The sequence below is a fragment of the Ixodes scapularis genome, unplaced genomic scaffold (assembly GCF_016920785.2).
Source record: "Ixodes scapularis isolate PalLabHiFi unplaced genomic scaffold, ASM1692078v2 PGA_scaffold6__148_contigs__length_123643588, whole genome shotgun sequence".
Classification (NCBI taxonomy): Eukaryota; Metazoa; Arthropoda; class Arachnida; order Ixodida; family Ixodidae; genus Ixodes; species Ixodes scapularis.
The window spans coordinates 81,463,081-81,484,463 of NW_024609881.1; the positions used below are offsets into that span (position 1 = coordinate 81,463,081).

Below are 21,383 nucleotides of genomic sequence, written 5' to 3' on the forward strand. Positions count from 1 at the left end.
GAGTCGTCGTGTTTTTTTTCTTCTTTCTTTCTATTTTTATTTTAAAAGTGAAAAGCTATCGCCAAAGCTACTGGTCCGGTGGACAGTGTTTCATTCGAGGCACGAACCAAAGCGCAAAAAAATGTTGCGTTCGCGACGACACCTTTGTTCGAGGCAAAATGTGACGCGGCGGACGTGTTAATTCCGCAAGCACTCACGCCAGCTGTTTGTACACCGTTTCACGTTTCATGTTGTGCTTATGGGTTTAGTTCTCAACTTCGCCGCCAGGGGCGCGACGGTTGTAATATACTCCCCGAAGGATTCTCAGACCTACCGTTGAAATCCGTGGGGGGAGTAAGGTCCCCGAGAAGAGACCCCACCCCCTTTCCTTGACTTCAAGCACTGGCACCATGAGGATGCAATAAAGATGGCGCGATAAGACACCCCTTTTCAATAAAAACAAAACAAAACCTTCAGGCGCGGATTTATTGGCCGCGCCTAGGGGGGAGGGTCTGCAGAAAGACCACCAACGACTGAACTTTTGAATAATGTACATAATGTTTTTTTTTTCTTTTTCATTAAAATGCTTAGGGAAAACGGTCGCTCAACCCTCAACCAATCCGACGTTCCGTCACCGATCGGAAGTACGTTTGTTGAGGATGTCTTTCATTAAACAGTTGAAAGTTGGCGCTCCATGCCGTCTGTTTTTCCACTGTCCTTGTCCTAAAGCGCAATCGTGTTTTCTAAAAAAAACATCTGCTGCGAAGCTGTGACACTGTTTTCTTTCAGGCTGACGAAACGTGAGTCAAGTTTCCAGACGATTCCGTGGCGACGGAAACACGTGCATATATAAATTAAAAAAAAAAAAAAAAAGAAAGAAGAAAAGGATGGCGCATTGGAACTCAAGGAGTGGCACGCCGATGAACGAGCAACATAAATAGCGCGTAAAGGGCGCACGATGACGAGGCGGCTGAGCCCGCCCCGACATTCGGTTGATGTCGAGGAGGGGGACAAAAGCACCTGGGCGCATTTGGAGGGAGGCTAAACAAACGCACGAGGTACGAAACAAGCAGACGAACTTGCACGCTGCACGTGTATCGCCTACAAACTCCGCCGCGACCGTCTGACATCACCAAAGACACCCCCACGTGCCTCGTCTACTTATTGTTCGAAATAGACAAAGGAAAAGTAAACAGAGAACGTTTACAACTGCTCGTCGGCTGGCGATATTTCTAGACTCGTAGCCCCCCCTCAACCCCATCTGCAGGCTTGTGGTTCCCTCCGGCAGAAAGCCGTCTTCCTTTTCCTTTAAACAAGCCGTCCGTCCAACCATTTCTAAACCCCCACGACGACGCCGTGCTTTATGTTAATAATGACGAAGCTAATCGAGACCACAACAATATTGAGAGAAAAAAAAAGAGGACCAGCAGCCAACGCTACCGCCGTCACTAAACCAGCCGGGGCTTGTAGCCCTCCCACGTGGGCCACGCGAGCCGAGAAAGAGGGAAAGAGAGAGGGGTGCACACGGGCCACGTGTTTCCTCTTCCCCCTCTCCAACCCCGATTTAGAACCCGGAGGAGGGGGGGGGGGGGGGTGCATCTCCAATAACGCCTCAGGCAGAGAACTGCCAAAGAGAAGAAAAAAATATCTGCCAAAAAATATCACTAAAAAGAAACCGCGAGTTTTTTTGGTTTTCTTTTTTAGCTTTTTTTTTTCCTCTTGGGAGGGTTGCATGGTGACGACGGAGTGAATCCAAGCCGACGTCAAAATCCCAACCTGGTACTATGCTTTTTTTTATTTTTATTCCTTCTTCCGTTCTAGACGAAGGGAGGGAAGGAGGGAGAGAGAGCTTTCGCAACGGCAGCCGTAGTTTACGGGACGACGCCGAGCCTGAACCTTTTCGCCACGAGCAGGCAGTTGGAGCTGGTCGGATTCAGAGGATCCTCGGAATACTTGGGTTACGAAAAGGCGACGATCTTCGAGAACAGCGCGGCCAGTGGAGTGTGTGTGCTAGCCTTACCTGTTGACATTTATTAGCATTGGGCTTCCTCCAAGAACGACCTCCTGAACGTCTTGGACACAACCTCGGAGTATCGTCCCCAACCATCGCTGCTTCTAAGACAAGACTAACTTGAGTAGCAGATACAACGACCAGGACCTGTCCTACCTCAAGTTTCGACATCCCATCATCTAGAACCTCGCCGACATCTTGAAGAACGATTTCAATGCGGAGGATTATCCTGCATTTTTTTCTTCTTTGTTCCCACAATAGCCAGTGAGTCTAAGTACCAGCACCATTCAGCGGGATTAGGACAAGTCTTTCCCAGAAGTCCGACATCATTATCCAACGGAACCTCTTCGCATCCTTGAGCCTGTACACCAGGTCAAGTATCAAAAACCGACTGCACTGCACATCCTGCACCATCAGGTATCGTGTCTTGAAGCAGTTGACTGAGCAAGTCATCTGTTGTCAGTCATGGACCGTTCCTGCAGAAGACCGCCCACGTCCCGTCAGATGTTGGACTGACTGCCACGAACAAACGGTACCCAGCAGTGTAGCTGTGTTTGGTCACGTGAGAAAGGGACCTTGTGACGTCATCGCTCTGCTAGACAACGTCGAGATAGATTGTGCATTGTGTAGGCAGTGCCATCTGGTTTATCGTAGTTGTGATTGACAGGTGCAAACACTCCAGAGGTGACATCTGTGACCGAGTTCCCTTCTGACCGCATCTCTTCGCTACAACTACTCATCGGCTTCAGTCATCAAATGTGTTCAGTTCAATCATATGCAAGCTTCGTGTGAATTCTGCTGAAATTAATTTCGAGCTTAGTAAGGAACAGTCTCCTGAAGCTTGCAACGTCGGCGAGCAACAAAAACGGGTGTGGTGTGACTTGGTGGATAAGAGCTTATAATATAGTTACATCAGTAGTCAGCGCACACGGTGTCACAATCGTCCGGTGTTGAAAGTTCACCCTTACCTGACACCATCACAAGATAACTCCTCTCATTCAGTCAGAGTACTGTAAAAAAAACTTTGCATCTGCACAGTCCCCCACCATCAAGGGCTCAAAACAAACGGTCACACTAGCTCCACTCTGAGAGGACAACAATTTCTCATCTGGCCGAAAAACCGACCAAGTTCCTGCAGCTATTCACGGATACGGGGATAACCCGAGGATAACCCGGCATTTCCTCCAGTCTCTGTCACGGAAAGTTACGTCGAGAACATCTGGGCAAACAACCCCAACACGGCTTCGACCACGGCTGCGGACGGCGCTCTGACAGGGGCCCACATGGCTGCTGCGGCTGCAGCTTCGGCTAATCCGGCTCCAGCCGCGTTACAACTGGCTTTGGATCCGACTATGCAGATGTTTCCCCGGCTCATTGACCGCCAGACCATGAATCTCTTCGGCTTTCCAGCCATCATGCCTCAGGTAACTCAAACAAACATTAAGATTTCTTGCGCAACACGGGTAGTGAATTGTTGAAATAAGTTACTGGTCTTTCTACCCTATTATGTTCCAGTTTGTATGCTTAACATTAGGTGATTGCTTAGGGAAGCTAGTAGTGTCCTCAGTCTCTTGCTTTAACAGGTCAGGGGCTACAGCCTATACACATTCAGTTGCATAATATTCCCCTTTTTGCTGCGACGGGCCGTGAATTGTTGAAATATGTCGTTGCCATACTATCCTATGATGTAATTTATATATCCAACACTGGATGATGGTTTTGGAAATCTTGTAGTGTCCTAAGGTTCTTGCTTCAACTGGTCAGAGCAGTTAAAGCCTACCCGCGTTTTGTCTGTGTAACGTAACTTAGTGCAACATTTTTTGTGTGTGCAACATCAGGTGATGCTTCGAACACACAATGTTTTCACACCCCCAGTATTTTTTAGCATCAAAAGTTACAGCCGGTAATGTGACAATAGGCTAAAGCTCTTCACTCCTTCCAGTGTTTTGTCGCGTTGGCTACACCCGCAAGTTTTAAAGCAATCACAACAATGATAATAAGCTGGCAACAAACAAAAGTAGCGAATGTTTTTTGTTGCAACTGTTTTCACATAAACTCAGAAAAAAAAAAATCAGAAGTACAAAAAATACAGTGCATGAGGTTTGGAATCCTGGCATAAGTTCAAGAGAGCACAAACAGTTTGGTCTTTAGATTTAGATGTCTTAAATACTCGGGGTGGATTGAGACGTCCGTTGTATATCACAAGCTTCAGATGTTTATTTCGACGACTACTACTAGACCAAAAGACCATTCCTCAATCAATTGCATAAAAAAAACAAAAAAAAACAAACATGAAATTTATATTAACAAAAGGCCCCTGAAAGTAATTTCCCAATGAAGAGCTGGGAAATTACTTTCACTAACCGGGGATCTTTAACATGCAACTGAAATCTCGGCCTCTTCTAAACTAAACCTCTAGCAAACCATGGGCATTTTGGTTGGGACTCTGGTTACATGCAAACTGGATGGCACATCGTTAATCCCTTCTACAGACCAGTCATGACCGCATAACAATGCAGATCAAAGCCATGCATTTGAAGCTGCATGCAGGCAGAACGTTTTAGGGGGAATACGTCCTCCAACAAATTGCAAAAGCGATGAATTCAGGCCATTTGATTGTGCCAAAAAATAATGGGTGGTTGAAAAAGTCGTAAACCCTAATAGACCGCACTGACTCTCAAGTTATTAAGAACCTTTTGAAGGACCACACTGGAGAGCACGTCAAATGTCAGTAGCCTCAAAAAACGCCTTTATGCGTGTCTCGAGAAAGACCCGCCAACATCGGCAACTCATCTAGTGTAGACAGCTGCTCCAGAAGTGCCCACAAATCCTAAATGGGCGTCTCCAAACGACCGCTCACCCTAACAGCGCGCTTGAACCGCAACATACGCTGCGACAAAACTTTCCGGTGGAGTCTTCGGCAGAGACCAAGTGGCATGCCACCGCACAGTGTCATATGCCGCCTACCCTCGCACAGCGATTTCCGCAAGAACCCCTTCTCCTAGGCACACCGCGCCACCGTCGAGTGATTCACGACTGTGGCCCGCAGGGGCAAAAGAAGGGGGGGGGGGGGGGAGGAGGAGAAGGGGTTTCAACCCCAGTCCCGCGAGCTTGCATCGCGCTTTCTTAGCGGAGACCCTCTGTTGCGGGTGCCTGCGAAGCTATTCCGGGAAATGCCCAGACAACAGCTGAGTTTGATTTGTGGGAGGAGTCAAAAGACCAGGGGAGGGGGAGGGTGGTGGGCAAATATTTAGGGCCGTACCCTCCTCCCCTCCTCAGCAAAGAGGAGCCCTAAGGTCTGCTCCGCTTATAGAAAGGTTGGTTGTTGTCGGGCGTTTTGTCGTTCAATGCCGAAAATGGGGCCGAAGTTTACTTTGTAGGAGTTAGAAAAGTTTTACCTGGAGCACATTAATGCAAACTGGTTGTCCATTGTGCCGCCGTTCACGATAGGCAGAACACCTTTGGGAAGACGGCGCCACTGCATTGTCTTGTTCTTGCTGTTCTAGCCAGTCCACTAGGAGTCGATCAATGCACCAATCTGCACGGTCAACGGTGCGCTGCACGCTTCATGGCCTTCGCAACGAAAGCTGCTTTGCTAGGCGCACAATAAAATATCAACTGGACCCGCACTGCCGTCGCGAAGAGCTTTACAATAGGTATTTCAGCAAAATAAATGCGGAAAGGCAACTGCACTGGAATCATAAGGGCTTTGTTTCACTAAAAAAATTAAAAACAAGCCAAACATGTTTGTAAACAGGAGCTATATGGAAGGTTGCTGAATCACCCAAGAAGCAAATCATTTTTTTTTTTTTTTTTTTGCCATAGAGAAAGTTTTGTTGTTTGCTGCAGTAGTGCGAGTTGTGCACTGTGGGGCTTGGACCAACCAAACAATAAGTTTTAACGAGCTAACACTCTTTTCCACTAATCTCTAACTATGTCACTTCATATACAGACCCTATTTACACATATCCTCCTAGTATTATACCCTGAGGCATTTTGGGCTACTGCAACCAATGCTACTACATCATCCTAGTATTATATCCTGAGGCATTTTGGGCTACTGCAACCAATGCTACTACATCAGTTGGCAAACTCCATACACGCTTGCTTGTAAGAGGTGACCCCACAATCCCACCCGTTGTTTGTCATCAGTTGATCAAATCGCTATCTATCTTGCAAGCTGCTGCTGCTCTCAGTACTGTTGTAACGGTGCTGTGCCGCGGCACATACAAAAAGGTGGCACTTCAATCAACTGGTGATGAATGTCGGAGGAGGGGGGGAGTCTCTTGTTGGTAGTTTGCCAACTCAGACGATTTCGTAATGAATGAATTTTGGTTTCTATGGCGCAGCAGCTGTAGGGGCCGTAGTGTGCCAAGAAGGTTTAAGAAAATTGCAGCTAAGGACTGCAAGAAAGCCTTAAATCTCTCGTGTTCTTGTCTCACAATCCTTTGCACAACCATTTGACCGACAGCCCCTGATCAGACTCTCACCATTTGTCGTTTATTCATGAAATGCCAGGAGTAAACCTCTGCACAAAAACGCCCGTGCTCCCTGTTGAGCCTCGGCAATCCCAAGCCGCAACGGCAAGGCGTTTGTCTGAGCCGGGAAATGAGCCGGGATTGCCCCGGAACCCATCGAGAGAGGCGCTGAGGTCGGCACCAATCACGCGTACGCCGACATGCAATTTGGTGCGACACCCGAGTAGAATGGGGAGAGGGGGGAAGGGGGGGTACGGCAGTGGCCACCCTCATCGTTTCTTTCACTGCCCGGCCGTAATTCGATTGGTCGCTAATTGATGTGCCTCGTTTGAGTGAGCACGCCCCTAATTGTGTGATGACTACGGTCGTAAGGACGGCAGAGTTCTGAACAGCGCTCCCATCCCCGCAAGCTGTGCCGACCGTCACTGTAACTTTCTGTTGTAAGAAAGTATGGAATTCCACTAAAGCAAGAAAAAAAAAAGAAAGCATGGTTTGACATACTTTGTTTTGTTTTATCGTACTGTTTCACCGTACGATGGACTGCAGCGGACAGTGCGAAAAATCCGGAAACATGCAGCTCCTTCTGTTATCTCTTCGATGCACTACAGCAATCCGGTATGGCGCCCACGTGGAGGAGCACCCGCAAATAGTTTGCGTTTGTTTAGCATTTTACAATTTCAGAACGGAAAGAAAGCAGGACAATCACAAAACGGGCTACGTACAGGCTTTGGTGTCTGCTTTTGGATGCATTTTTTTGTTGCGTTTTCTTTCCATTCCCAACTCGGCATTGAAAAACGACAAGGTATGCAGTGAGACCTGGAGGAGAGGAGGAGCGCCGGTATGTCAGAACACCGAGCTTTGGTTCGAATGGTAACTGGGTTGACCTGAAGCCAGCTGCTTTGTCTTCCCTGCATTCATCGCGCACACTCGAATGGGTGAACCATGCGCCGGACGCCTGCACTCCGAGGCATCGGACGAGTGCAGTCGGGACAAAGGGCACCTAGCTTTACGTCTACCCATTAATCGTTCCAACCAGAGCTGGTGTTCTGACGCCCCTGCGTGCTCTCGTCTCCTCCTCTCCCTCATTTTCTCAGCGCACTGAGCCACTTGTACGAAGCGTACGAGCTGGCGAATATTGGAACGGCCCGAGCATTGCCTCGCTGCATGGTACAATGTAGGATTGATGAGGTCTCGTGAGATTTTCCAGAAGGTCCATTCGTTACTATGCTCTCCGCACGTTGCGGCTACGCTCCAGAAGGCCGCGGGACACTCGCCCGGCATTGGATTAGCTTCGATAACTCGTGGGTGTCCGTGCGGTCCATTGCAAGTCGATTGCGGGAAAATTTCCAAGTCACAAGATAGGTGAGCGGCGTTTGGCAACTTCCGGTTCCTTAGGAAATTTCGTTCAGCTGTTGACAAACGCCGACGATGATCCGCAAGCCTGCCTAAGCATACTTATGAAAACTCCATTCTGGAGGTTCCAGAATTATGATTGCACAGGCTTGCAGCTCATTGTCGTCAATTATCAACACTGAAACGAGACTTCCTGAGGAACCGGAAGTTGTCGAACGGCGAACGGCGCTCGCCTATTCCCATTCAATTTCAATCGTAATCGAGAAGTTCGACGAGGGCGTTGACACATTGATCGGGTAAACGAAGGTACCGCACAAGCATGGACAACGACAGACGCGTACAAGCTTGTACCTGTCGGTTGTCCACCTTATTTGTTTAATGCCTTCATTTTGTCAGTCTCCACTCCCTTAGAATTGCGTTTATTGTCGAGTACATGGCGTAATTCACGCTTTGACTGGAAGAGGTGGCCAAATTTACCAGACCCTGATTGTATCTGCGAGTAAGCAGTGTTAAAGAATTAGTTCGTTTTAAAAAGATTAAGAATGAAATTCGAGTAATCAAAACACATTCCTATCCCGTCGCCACCCTCCCCCCCTTCCCTTTCCACCAGAAGAAAAACCTTATCTTCTCTTTGTTATCGTTCACATGAAACGAAACTCAATAGCTTTTCCAGTTTGACGTTACAAAAAGTTTGAAAGTATGTTTAAAGGGATTGTCCGGTCGAAACCGGAAGTACTTACGTTTTTGCGCTCGTTACGTTAAGGGAGCCTTCATGTAGACAAACGTCATTTTTATTTTGATATATGATCTCCCGTTATTAATTAAACCTTTCATGAGTGTAGGTACGAAACTGCACCCCGAATTTCGCCAATGTCAATGGCTGACATCCATAGGTGCTGCGTGACGTTATAAAATGCAAAGGTTTGTCGGATGGTCGGGATAACAAGTGTTGGTCGATGGATGTCTTGTATTTTGTTTCGAATTATAGTCTCCTAGGCTGTGCCTTACTGAAATACGTCCTTTCTAATGCAGTTCCCGAGCGTGTGCAACAAAAATTGCGCCTTTCAGCAGGATATTACTCAAAAACAGCCATAAGCTTCGAGCAAACGTATGCCGTTTCGCGCAAACACAACTGCGACGGCCACAGATCGAACTAGGAGCGCTTGCAAAGCAAGGATGCAGATTTTGTCTCTGAAGCGGCAAGTAGGCACACGAAGCGGCATCTGGGTATACATGTCGACGGATCCGCTGGATCGGTGATGAGGCTGCGGGTCGTTCCCTCAGAGGCGATGTCCGCGGGTCGAAGGCCAACGGCGAATCGTTCAAATGCATGTCGTCGCTTGACTTGGACGAGCTTGGTGAATCATAGTCATGCTCCATTTTCACAAGCGGATCAAACAGGATCGGGCTGCACACGTGCTAAATACAACTTCTGGTATCGTGTCCAGGGCCCGTTTGCTCGAAGCGCTAACCGCGGCTAAAGTTAGCCGCAGTACCTAGGAGAGGGAATTTGAGATCACGTGACTGGCTCGGTAGGGATGCGGGGAAACATGGTGGTGGTGAGTGAGCGCCGCTCGCTTTGGAACTAATATGTCGTTGTGGTTGCAATATCGGGCCCGTTAGTCAGCAACAAATAATGCAGGAGGCTTTCGCTTTGCCTTACCTCACTTAAACCGCAAAGCATAGGCAATGACATCGCCGCATTTTTTAGATAGTGTTTCGATTCTGGGCATTCCTAAGCCTAAATGAACGCGATAATTGTCGGCATGGCAACATCTTTGGAAAGCGGGTTGTTGATAGCACACAAAAGCAGACAGCGTCCCGACAGACTTTTTTCTGAATTATCCAAGCATCGCGAGGAGAACGCTGGAAGTGTCTACGGTTCACGCGCGCTAGCCTTCCTCTTATAAAAGATTTGAAGCAAAAAATCATAATAAGGCTTTAACGTGCAAGGCAAAATTTGTTTATACTTTTTGCTTTAGAACGGTTACGACTGCAGACGCCAGCACGTGCGACGCGTGCAACTACAGTCGTAGCATGCACCTCGGTGCTTGGATAATTTAGAACAAAGGTCTGTTGGGACGCCGTCTGCTTTTGTGTGCTGTCAACAATCCGCTTTTCAAAGACGTTTCTATGCCGACAATTATCGCGTTCATTTAGGCTTAGGAGTACCCAGAATCGAAACACTATCTAAAAAATGCGGCGATGTCATTGCCCATGCTTTGCGGTTTAAGTGAGGTAGTGCAAAGCGAAAGCCTCCTGCACCATTCGTTGCAGACTAACGCGCCCGATATTGCAACCACAACGACATATTAGTTCCAAAGCGAGCGGCGCTCACTCACTGGGGCACCGCCATGTTTCCCCGCATCCCTACCGAGCCCAGTCACGTGATCTCAAAATCCCTCTCCTAGGTACTGCGGCTAACTATAGCCGCGGTTAGTGTTTCGAGCAAACGGGCCCAGGTGGCCTAGCTGTTGGTTTTGGTTTCGCTGCATAAGCATATTGATTTGGGCGAGGGGTGGATGGACGTAGTTTAACATCGTTGGCACAGCATCACACCTCAGCTTACGAGCCTTCCTGTCCGCTTAGAGCTCAGCTCGCAGCTCTCTTCTGTGGGATGATTGCTGCATAAGTAGGATCTCGATCTTGACGGGAACCCAGTTTCTACACACAAAGACAAAGACAATACTTTCCTTGTCACTGCACGTCTCGCGGAAAAGTGTGGAACGTCATGTCTTGGCTCGCATGTGCTGCCCGGTGGTTGTGGCACCCAACCCCACAACAAAAATCTCACCGAACCACGATACAAGTCAAGCACAACAACAAAAACGAAGCACGCTGAGGCGTTCACTCGCAGGCAAACGACGAGACAGAAATGTCCCCTTTGTGTTTTGTGACGTCAGAGCTTCAATGTTGCCAACAAAAGCAGCGTTTACGCTAGAATGCGATTGGAGCAGTATAAATTCAATTGCTCACGCAGAAGGGCATATAAAATTCAGATATTGCACGTATGATGCGTCTCGAGGCAATAACAATGATATTCAATTGTTTTCTCAAATACAAAATTTGACCGGACAATCCCTTTAAGAATAAGGCGGTGGTAATCGAAACACTTTCCTGCACGCACCCCTTTTCCTCCAGGAAAAAAAGAATCAATATTTTTTTCTTTTTTCATTCAAACAAAACTAAATTCACCAGCTTCATTACTTGCACATTAGAAAAGAAAAAAAAACAGTCAAACTACTTTGCCAGTGTTGCCGCCTGGGGCCCCGATTGCCGCATCCGCCACATTCGGGGGGTGGCAGCTCCTTTATCTCCTCGCCTGGAGCCCCTTGTCAGTTCCTTGAACGAGCATCCGTAATTTCCATAATCCGCCCTGCGCCGGCAGAGTGGCGGCGGTCAAAAAAAGACTACTTGTTGCGAGGACGCTCCTCGCGAAATGAAGACGAGGAGGACCGGATGTAAATTAATCCAGCCGTTCCGCGAGCTCTTACTTGCATCATCTTAAATTCTTTGTCTCGTGGACAGGAATAAACGAGCCATATGCTAATGAAGTCTCAGCTCCTCTTTGTCTTGCTCGGGAAGGGGGGAGGGACCGGACCGTTAAGCTCGGCTCTTCTTACGTCTTCGTCTAGTTTGCGCTTCTAACAGCTAGGATTCGAGATTGGCTACGCTTTGACTCTATGCTAATCCAGCCACCCTCTGCTCGCTAGAAGCATGACCGAGCAGTCGCCGTTTCGTTGAGACGCTGTGCTAAAAAAAAGTTGGGGCTCCAAACCACTCTGTGAAGCTGATTGGAAGCGAAGCTCTGATATCACCTGCAACGATTGCTGACTTCACTATAGACCCATTTCATGGCAAATTCCACCAGGTGGAAGTCCAGTTTTTGCTGTCCCAGAGAACTTCTGGTTTATAAAAAGAATGAACAAAGGCCACCTTAACACCGCTCCTTGAAATTTAGATGAAACGTTTCACCACCAATTCTCCAGATGAATGTCAAAAGAACCAAGGAGTATGAGATATGTTAAAATGTTTTGAGTATTCTTGTAAACCAACTTGCCTCTTCCAAAATGTAATACTAAGGCACTCGTTATATCTCCAAATTTGTTGTCCGTGTAGCACTTATGTTTCTACCACTGGTGACACAACCAAGCTCAACGGGCTTGCAAAGATGGTGCGACCGGAAGTCGCTAGGGGTGCAAGCAGCAGTTCATGTTTGAAAACAGCAAAAGGGTCTATACCAAATTATTGACGAAAGAAATGTCAATGCACTGTACCATTGCCGCTCTGCGATTGCCGGAGCTGCTTATGCAAGCGCAATCTTTACCAAGAAATGCATGCGGGGAGCGCTACGTGCTTCACATTGTTCAAGCGTGCCTTATCATCTATCATGTGCTTTTGACACTTGTTCTGTGGTTTTCTTATTGGAACCAGCTTCAAAACCACATGGTAGATGATAAGGTGCATGCAATGGTTTTCTGTCCACTACTGTTCTGTCGACAGACACGAAAAAACCCTACCAACCAGTCATATATAGCTTCAGCATAAAAGTGGCGACTCATGGCCTGAATTTTGTTTGGTCGAGAAAGTGTTTAGCTTAATTTGACGACTAGAACACGGGCTCAGTGCTAGTAATAGGAAACGAAACGACGGTTGAGAGCGCAGTAGAGCCGCGTTTTGGTAGCAGTTTGCGGATCCTTGTTGAGCGACACGCTTGGCCCAGAAAATTTCTGTCTCTGTACATCGAAACTAAACTTCGTTGCTGGGTCGTTGACTCGCCAACAAGTCAGTGACAGTCGCCGACAAGATAGGAACGGCAAAAGTGGCCTGACAGTCGTCTCGTCCAGGGCACAAGCTCCTCTAGGCTTCGGCGACGCTTTCCCGTCTTATTGGCCGCCGAACGTGCACGCAGAGCCAAAGCACGGTTGAAGGCAATGAGCACGCCCTGGAGGCTGGACGTTCGAGAGAGAGGGAGAGAGAGAGACACCCTCTGGTTCTCTCCCTGTCGGCGACTACAAGGCAAAAGTTGGAACATTGGAAGGCCACAGCGCAGGAACTCGAAACAATCTTCACATTTTCCAATTATCACGTCCATAGTGATGGAAGTGGCATTTGACCTTTCCTAGCAGGTTTGGCAGCGGGTAAAGTACAAGTTTTGAGCGGCCACTGACGTTCTTCGGAGCAGATGCCAACGTCTGTTAGCTAGTCACTTGAAAATAAAAATGTGATTGCACTGCTATATGAGTTTATATCTGATAACGATTTAGGGTGCCCCTTTGGTACTGAATCCTGTTATTTATTGCCTTTTCTAGTAAGAATAGACAGGATGAAAAAAGAACATACAGCCTTACTTCTTATTATAAAAAACGGCTCCGATCATAGTAGATTCCATTTACAATAGGTGTTTAAAAAATAGTTGAAAAATAAAGCCTAGCACGACATTTCAGTTGGAATAAAGTCCCCTTTCTCTCCCTCTATATTCTTCGCTCGGTGGTTAATTTAGCCTCTGAATATAATTTCCGTAAAATTCCGTCAATTTATTTATAACGGTATGTCAGCCCAAATTTTATGAACACCGAACTCAAGATTTTAATTTCATAAACTGCAAAAACAACCACCCACAAATATTGTTTAGTTGCTTTAGTTGTTTTTAAAAGTAACATTGTGCTTTAGCGGCGTTCAAACCAGATTTGAGTCAAAGTTTGCTGCCCTTTCGATTAAAGGGCCCATGAAACGAATTTTGGGCTGGTATAAATCACTCTAGATTGGGATTTTACTAATAGCACATCGTTCAGTGGGCCAAAAGAAAAAAAGCAGAAAGTCAAAAGTCTGACTTTCAGTGCGAAAATTTGAAAACACAGCGGACTATTTCGTACCTCCTCCCCTTCGTAAGCACTCTGATACATCCATGGTTCCCAAGGCGCGTTACCGGGTCCAAATGCACGTCACGCGATACCGGACCTCACTTATTCCCTTCACCCCTAAGCTGACACTGTGGTGGAAGCTACGCGCTTGCCCGACCAATCAGCAACCTCCCTTTCCTCACCAGACCGCATTCTCTGCGCGTGGGTATGCGCGAGAAAGCGTGATCACGTGGCAAAAGTGTGGCTGGCCCAACGAGCACCTAGCTTCCACAGCACTGCCAGCTTTAGGGTGAACGGGGTGGGGAAAGCAACTTTTGTCTGAATTTTGAGCGACGGGATAATCTTCTGAGGGGACAACGGCTCTGTCCGGGCATACAAACGAGATTCCGAGCAAGAGGGGACTCCCCTCTTGTCGGGTGCTTGAACTATTTGGTAGAATGTGCGATTTATGAGTTAAGGAGGAAAGCTAAACAGGAAAAAGTTAGAAAAGCGTTTCATGACCTCTTTAACTGCTGCACTGGAACTACCTCGACTACCGTATTTATTCAAGTATAGGCCCGCATTCTTCCCCTTTTCTCGGCACCTTTTAAATTTAAAGGAGCACTGACACATCAAAATGATTATTTTCTTTTTTTTTTATTATCCGAAACGATTGAAAACAATGGCAGGACATTACCCTCAAAATTCGAAAATTGGGAATTCAGTATTTGTAAAGTAAAAAAACAATTTCCAAAAGCCGAATTCGAAGTTCCCGCGCGATTCGCGCCGGTGCGTTGACGTCAAATATTGCGGAGTCCTGAGAGTCCACTTTCTTTCACGACTCCCTGCTGTTGCCATGGCGACCCAAAGCGAGGACAAAAGGAGCAAGCGCCGGCGGACCGGTTTGGAGCGGTGTCGCCTGTTTTCCGTGGGAGGATACAAATCCAGGAGACGGCACCACAACGGACTCCGATTTTTGGTATTTCAAAAAGAAGGGCCGTAGTGCGTTTGCAATTGCGTTAAAAGACATGTTTCACGATTGCCGTTATTAAATGTTATAGAAATGTCGCCTACAAAGCTTTTAAATTTCATGAATCTTTACGTCACGAATCAAAAGAAGCGAGGAGGCGAGAGACGCGAGAATCAAACAACAAAAATAAAAAGGCGCGCGCGCGCGGGGAAAAATTTTTTTTGCAATGCGTTTTTTTTTTGCAATGCGTGTTTATGACTGCAACTTGCATCATTTTAGACAATAAAAAAAAAATATGACCTTTGGGGTGTCAGTGCCCCTTTAAAAGTCAACCTACAGTCAGGACCAAAAATGATGGGCCGAATGAAGTACCGAGCACAATTTCCGAGCCAATCGCACTAAAGGCCTGTCCACACAGAATGCTACAAAAATCCTGAGGCAATACGACTCCGACATAAATCGTACGGTGCTCCGCTTCTGTCCGTTTCTTTTTGACGGGGGGAAAGTTCCCTCTGTCAAAAGTCACCTGTGCGTTTCACGGAGGCCTCGAACGTCCGGACAGCCACTAACAAGCTCAGCTGGCTGTCGGTCAATCGCACAAGGCCTCCTCTGCTCTTCAGGTCCCGAAAATGGGAAAGGGAATGGCTGTGTTCAAAATCTCACCCAAACAGATCTGAGCTATTTCGGCGGGTCGTGTCACATGATAACACGGATGGAGCGACGCAGGACGCGGGTAGGTCTTTGAATGCAAAGGTACAAAACCCTTATCCTAGAGTAAGATCCGGTAAATTTAGAACACGGTCAAGGATTCGAGGGTCCAACAGAACAGATGGACAACATTGGCAGGTGGCCTGTTACGTTAACTCTGACGAGAACTGAGCTCACCGAAAAGCGGAGGAAGTGAGGAGGAAAATCGTGATGTCCGCTGGACCGGTGTCCAAACAGACATCGGACTGCTGGACGCTTTAATTTCCACGATTTCTGATGGAGTCGTGTCGCTCCACAGTTTGTAGTATCCTGTTTGGACGGGCATTAACCCGTGCGCTCCCCCACGTCAGCCGCTGCTCCTAGCACTCCGGCGCAAAGCGGTGAAGCTTGACGCGCGCTGGTGTGAGGCCGTGAAGGTTGCTGTGAGCAGCTCAAGTGCTACGGTAGACTGTAACCACGGCACGGAGGCATGTAGCAGACACGACAATCAGGCGGTATCGTCAGCAGTGAAAGACTCTGGCTCTGTCCTACTACTACTACAGTGGCTGCCACCCCACTATCTTGCACATTTTTCTCGCGACTGTTGGCTCCCGACGTAGTCTGGAAATTCAAACGGTGAAGGGGCCGGCACGGTTGTTGGGGCGCGAGGCAACGCTACGGGTCAATGGGACCCATCGAGTGGCGTCAAAAGCATGACATAACGTAGGTCTTTTATTTGTAGACGCTCTTTCATCGGCTAAAGCCACTAAACCAATTAGCGCAGCGAATGCCCCTAGATTTGCGCCTTTAGTGTGTGTTAGTGGTTGTATGTGCTTGAGCCTTGGACTGTGCTTTGACTTAAGATGAAACACACTATACGGTGGGCAGAGACATTGAGAAATATATATTTTGTATCATTTTTATTTTTTTCTACTTCACTGACTATTAAAATCGATCAATCATAAATTATTTTTTATATTTAGTTCCATCTGAGCCCACCTCGACGCAGGTGTGATGCAATTCGTGGCGAAAATGGAGCTTTGGCACAAGATGTAGCGGACTTTCGTTCATGGTGCAATTTGGTGCAAATGGCGCAGCACTTCCATTGCTGCATCCGCCTTAAGTTGGCATTTCGTGTGGCCTCAGACTAACAAACAAAACCGAAAGAATGGCAGTTTTTGTTCTAACCTCGCCACTGGAACGAGCAACACGTCTTCGACTTCCTCCCAAGCTCGGTGCTCAGGCTCCTTCGACACTGCTAGACGCAAATGCGAAGAGACGTTTCCAGGAAAATTTGATTAGCTTGTCCGTCCGTGCGTGCTGAATAAATTTTCTTTGTACGAAGCTGTCACCCTTTGTCGGGGCCAACCGAAATGAAGGTAGAATTAAAATAACTCTTCAAAAATCGAAAAAAAAAAAAAAAAAACACTGACAGAAACAAGACTGAGCAGCTTTTAATGGCTGCTCCGTGGAGGCCACTCAACTAACGTTTCTACATTAAATTGTGTTTAACTTTCGTGTGGTCGGCCCCAGAGGTTCTTTGCTAGTATCCCCTCGGTGCGCCTGCTTCAATTTAATCTGAGTCTCGTTCGTCTGCCGCCCCTTTCTTTACTCGGGCTTCATTCCTCTCTCCACTTTTGGTCTTCTTCGTCTGTTTTCTTGTTTCCGCCAAAGACTCGCGCTTTGTCTGCCATTTCCCCGCCATCCAACTCGCCGCACTTCTTTGTCGTCTGCTTTTCAGTTTTCCGTCCCAGTGCGTCAACGTCGCTCCGTTCCTTGTTTGAACAATTTCGGTACACGGTCTTTTGCAGCCAGCGACCATACACGCCACCGTCCCCGACTACTTAAATGTGCTCCGCATCCCCATTGTCTGCGTCGCCTACCTTTAAAGAAACCACTCGTCGTCCCCATTTCGCTCGATGGCCTTCTTTTGTCTACCCCATTTGTAGTTTGTCCTGCACTGCTCACTTCTTTGCCACTAACTATTATGCAACATACTTTTTGCAGCTTTCATAATGGCCTTTTGCCACCTGTGGATGGATGGTGGGGGCTACACCCTTTGTATAAGGGTGGTTGGTTGCACCACCTAGGTTAAACTCTAGAGTTTTGCCCGAAATCCTTTCTCCTGTCATTGCCCTCAGCTTTGCGTGATATCCGATTTCCCCGGTTCTCTCCTCACAGTCGCGTTGCAACCAACGGCCCCCGTTCTTGCTGCCTCTTATTGTCTGCTTTCGTGTCCCACTTAGTCGTCCGGTTAATGCCCAGGTCAATCATTGGCTTTTCACTCTCCATTCCGGCACGTTGCCGTTCGACCTGTCTTATAGTTACACCCGTTAGTGGGAGCCTCCTTTGGGGAATTGCCTGTCTGTTCTGCGTGAAAACTCCCGGTGACATTGTCGATCGCGTGATCGCTCCCTGCCGCCGCCGAGTTTATAACATGTCAAAAATGTCCACTCAACAAGCCAGACCTGAACCAGCGACCTATGAGCGACGACAATCAACTGCTCTACAGACTGGGTTATCGGCGGGCCAAATTTCAATGAATTTCGGCCCGTCGATAGCCGCACATTTCTGAAAAGGTTTACTGTAACCCTTGGGCATCTTGTGATCCCCGGGCGTGCACACGACGCCAGAGCAGAATGGAAGGTAATGAGCACGTGCTGGGTCAGGGGCATATTTATGGGTCAGGCTTAAGGGGGGTGCGGTAGGCATTTGGATGGCGGGGGCGGGAGTCTGCCGAGATATGACCTTACGGCTGAAACTCTGGCCAGATCTATTTTGTTGACCCAATACTCGCTACATCACTAAAACTAACCTTCTGGCTAATGCATATCAATTTTATGATTAAAAAAAAAATGTGAACCTTGGGGAGCTTACAAGGGGGGGGGGGGGCGAGGTCACCCCCCCCCCTCCTCCCCTAAAGCCGACCCTGTGCTGGATATCGGGTTTTAAATATAGGGAGTATTTAAGGGCGGCCATAGCTGCGTGCTTTGAAGGCGAGCGCGTGCTGGCAGCGAGCGTTCGCCAGGTTCATTTCGCACTGTTCAAAATGGGTTCGTGGGAAACGATTCATTGTTTTCCCCATGGCTCGTGCTGACGACCGCGCGTGAATACCTTCAGTAGGCGGTGCTGGTTGCAGCGATACCATCTAGAAGGCCTTTACCTTTCTTTCCCAAACCTTGTCACTGTTGCATCCACGCAGCACTGCCAAAACCGAAACGACAACGGTGCCATGACAATGAAAAGTACCCAACTGCCGAGCTCCCACCACCGCGAACGCGTCGTCCGGTTGCGTAAATACGGCAGAATTTGTTGGCTTTGGTTCCTGTAGTTTCTGGCCGTCTGCCTCTGAGCTTCTCCTACGACAGACAAACTAACCGGCCTCTAGTTATTTCTCGTCTGCGTTCCGAGTTTTGCCCCACAATGTCCTTGCCGGCTCCCCTCCTTATCATGCTCCGTCGTCGCCGAATTTCTGTTTCTGCTCATTTTAGTCGTTGCGTTTCGCTTTCCACCTTCAAACATTCGTTGCTAGGCTCCTTTTCTCTTGGTTTTCCTCTCAGTCCCTCGCCATTCGCGTTCCGATTTCCTGCGGTCTCTTATCGTCTGCTTTGATGCTGCTGCCCGTCGTCTGCTTCGATGCTGCTGCTCCTTGTCTGCCCCCTCCATTACTTCCAGTTCACCCTGTCTCTCTTTTTATCCATCCCGACGGGTCGGCGCGAATTCGTTAACGGCCTGTGAGAGATGCCGCTGTTTGAACGAGCGCATGAGAGTGGAATTAACGGTAAGTATGCACGCGCCGATGAGCGAGAGTCAGTAACCCCGGCAACAGCAACAGTTTCCAGGCTGCTCGTTGTTTTGCATTCTTTCGCTGCCCGGTTGCCTTTGATCCTGGGACGCTCTCTCGGCTGCGACGATAATACAGAGTGCCTCAATGTTTACGGAGTCGATGCAGACAGGTGCTGCCATCTGCTTGTTAACTCGATGTTGCCGCTCTATGCATCGCCGAGCCGTTTTTCTTGCCGTGAAGCGCGCCTGGCGTCCCGCCATTTATGTTCCCTTGGTTCAGTGAGCGCATATCTTCAGTCTAGATGACGAGGTGGAAGAGTAGCCCCTTTCTTTAAAAAAGAAGTTATGGACTTTGCATGCTATCCTGTGGTACTGTCACCGTCATATTACTGTTATAGGAAAACCTTGTTTCTTGCAGTGCTCATTGCTAAGCTGTGTTGGCGGTAACACGTTACAGGTAACGGTGTTACCGGTAACGTGGAACTTTTTTCCGGCAACATAGTAACATGCTCGTTACATTTTCGAAACAGTAACGGATAACATAACTACATTGTTTACCTCAAGTAACGTGTAATTTTTTTTTTTTTTTTCTTCTTAAAGGGGTACTGACACATCAAAATCATATTTTTTTTTATTATCCGAAACAATTGAAAACGATGCCGGGACATTACCCTCAAAATTTTACATTTGGGAATTCAGTATTTGTGAAGTAAAAAAACAATTTCCAAATGCCGAATTCGAAGTTCCCGCGCGATCGGCGCCGGTGCCTTGACGTCAAAAATTGCGGAGACCTGAGAGTCCACTTCCTATCACCACTCCCTGCTGTTGCCATGGCGACCCAAAGCGAGGAGGAAAGGAGTGAGCGGCGGCGTTGCGGCGGACCGGTTTTGAGCGGTGTCGCCTGTTTTCCATTGGAGGATAAAAATCCAGGAGACGGCACCACAACAAACTCCCGATTTTTGGTATTTCAAAAAGAAGGGCCGTAGCGCGTTCGCAATTGCGTTAAAAAACATGTTTTAGGATTGCCGTAATTAAATGTTATAGAGATGTCGCCTACAAAGCTTCTAAATTTCATGATTCTTGACGTCACCGATCAAAAAAGGCGAGGAGGCGAGAGGCGGAAAAATCAAACGCCAAAAATAAAAAGGCGCGCGTGCGGTCGCGAGAAAATTTTTTTCGCGATGCGTTTTTTTTTTTTTGCGTGTCTATGACTGCAACTTGCATCGTTTTAGACAATAAAAATAAATACGACCTTTGGGGTGTCAGTGCCCCTTTAAGTGTTGGGTAATGAATTCTTTCGTTCATCCCAACAAACCTTCAAAATCAGAACCATAAAAAAGTAATTTATGTTAAGTTTCTGCATGGACATAATGTTTCTTGATATACGGCACTTCGGCAATGTCAAAAGGGTAAAACTCTTTAGTTAATATGCAATGCAAAAGCAACGTGCATTCTTTTCTAAGGCCACGGTCCCACTGAATGTGGCAGCAGTTTAGGTACTTTTTGGCGGGTCATTACTCATTTCCTTTTGAATACTGTTTTGTGGGATTGATGTCATTCAAAAGGCAATGCAATCTTCTTTCATTTGATATTATGTATGTATTGGTTTATACTCTTCATGCGCATTTGTAGCGTGTTGCAAATAAAATGACGCGGACCCTCACTTGCTCCGCTGGTTCATATTTTATGAACGATCCATTAAAGATAACACGCTTCCAATAGAGCAGTTTTGTTAAGATGATGTCGGAGCAGAATGTAACGCTATACTTTTTTGGTATTTGCACGACTTTGTTTTGTTCATCTCTCCAAACATAGCTCTAAAATTGTAATTTCTCAGCACAAATATGTTTTTAATGACAAGTGCTAGGGCAATGAAATTAGCTACAGATATAGTGCTTATAATTGGTAATATGCAAAGAAAAACTTAGTGTCGTGTAAAATTTTTTTGTTTAGATATTCTATATCAAACATAGCACTTTTTTGTGCTTCGAGTCATGGTGCTTCAAATGCCGCTGAGTAAATAATTAAACTATGATAAAATCTTTTATAGCATTTAGAACTGCAATGGTTGACCAAGAAGTGGACAATGGCTTTTTTTCATTTTCAAAGTCACAACGCCTCAGGAGCCCTTCAAACTGAGCTGCTTTGATGCATATATTCTATGGATATCAAACAGATTTATTGGCATCTAATAACATTTACTGTATGGAATAGAAATACATTGCAATGTATTAGATTTTCACAATGGTCGTGCTTTGATTTCTTGATAGGTGTAG

General features: G+C 47.2%; 1 protein-coding gene across 11 annotated transcripts in view; it reads left to right on the forward strand.

Annotated features, from left to right (window-relative positions):
* The window catches only part of LOC8040096 (RNA binding protein fox-1 homolog 3), a 317,548-nt gene that overhangs the window by 63,581 nt on the left and 232,584 nt on the right, over positions 1-21,383 (forward strand). The window contains exon 1 of one of the 11 annotated variants that reach the window (XM_042294597.1): positions 1,818-3,414. The exons of 8 other annotated variants lie outside the window; for them this stretch is intronic. In XM_042294597.1, coding sequence (XP_042150531.1) covers positions 3,274-3,414 — 141 coding nt within the window. In that variant the 5' untranslated portion in view covers positions 1,818-3,273. Of the gene's footprint in view, positions 1-1,817; positions 3,415-21,383 lie in introns of those variants that run through there. 2 more of the 11 variants (XM_042294596.1, XM_042294602.1) reach the window with 2 other exon arrangements.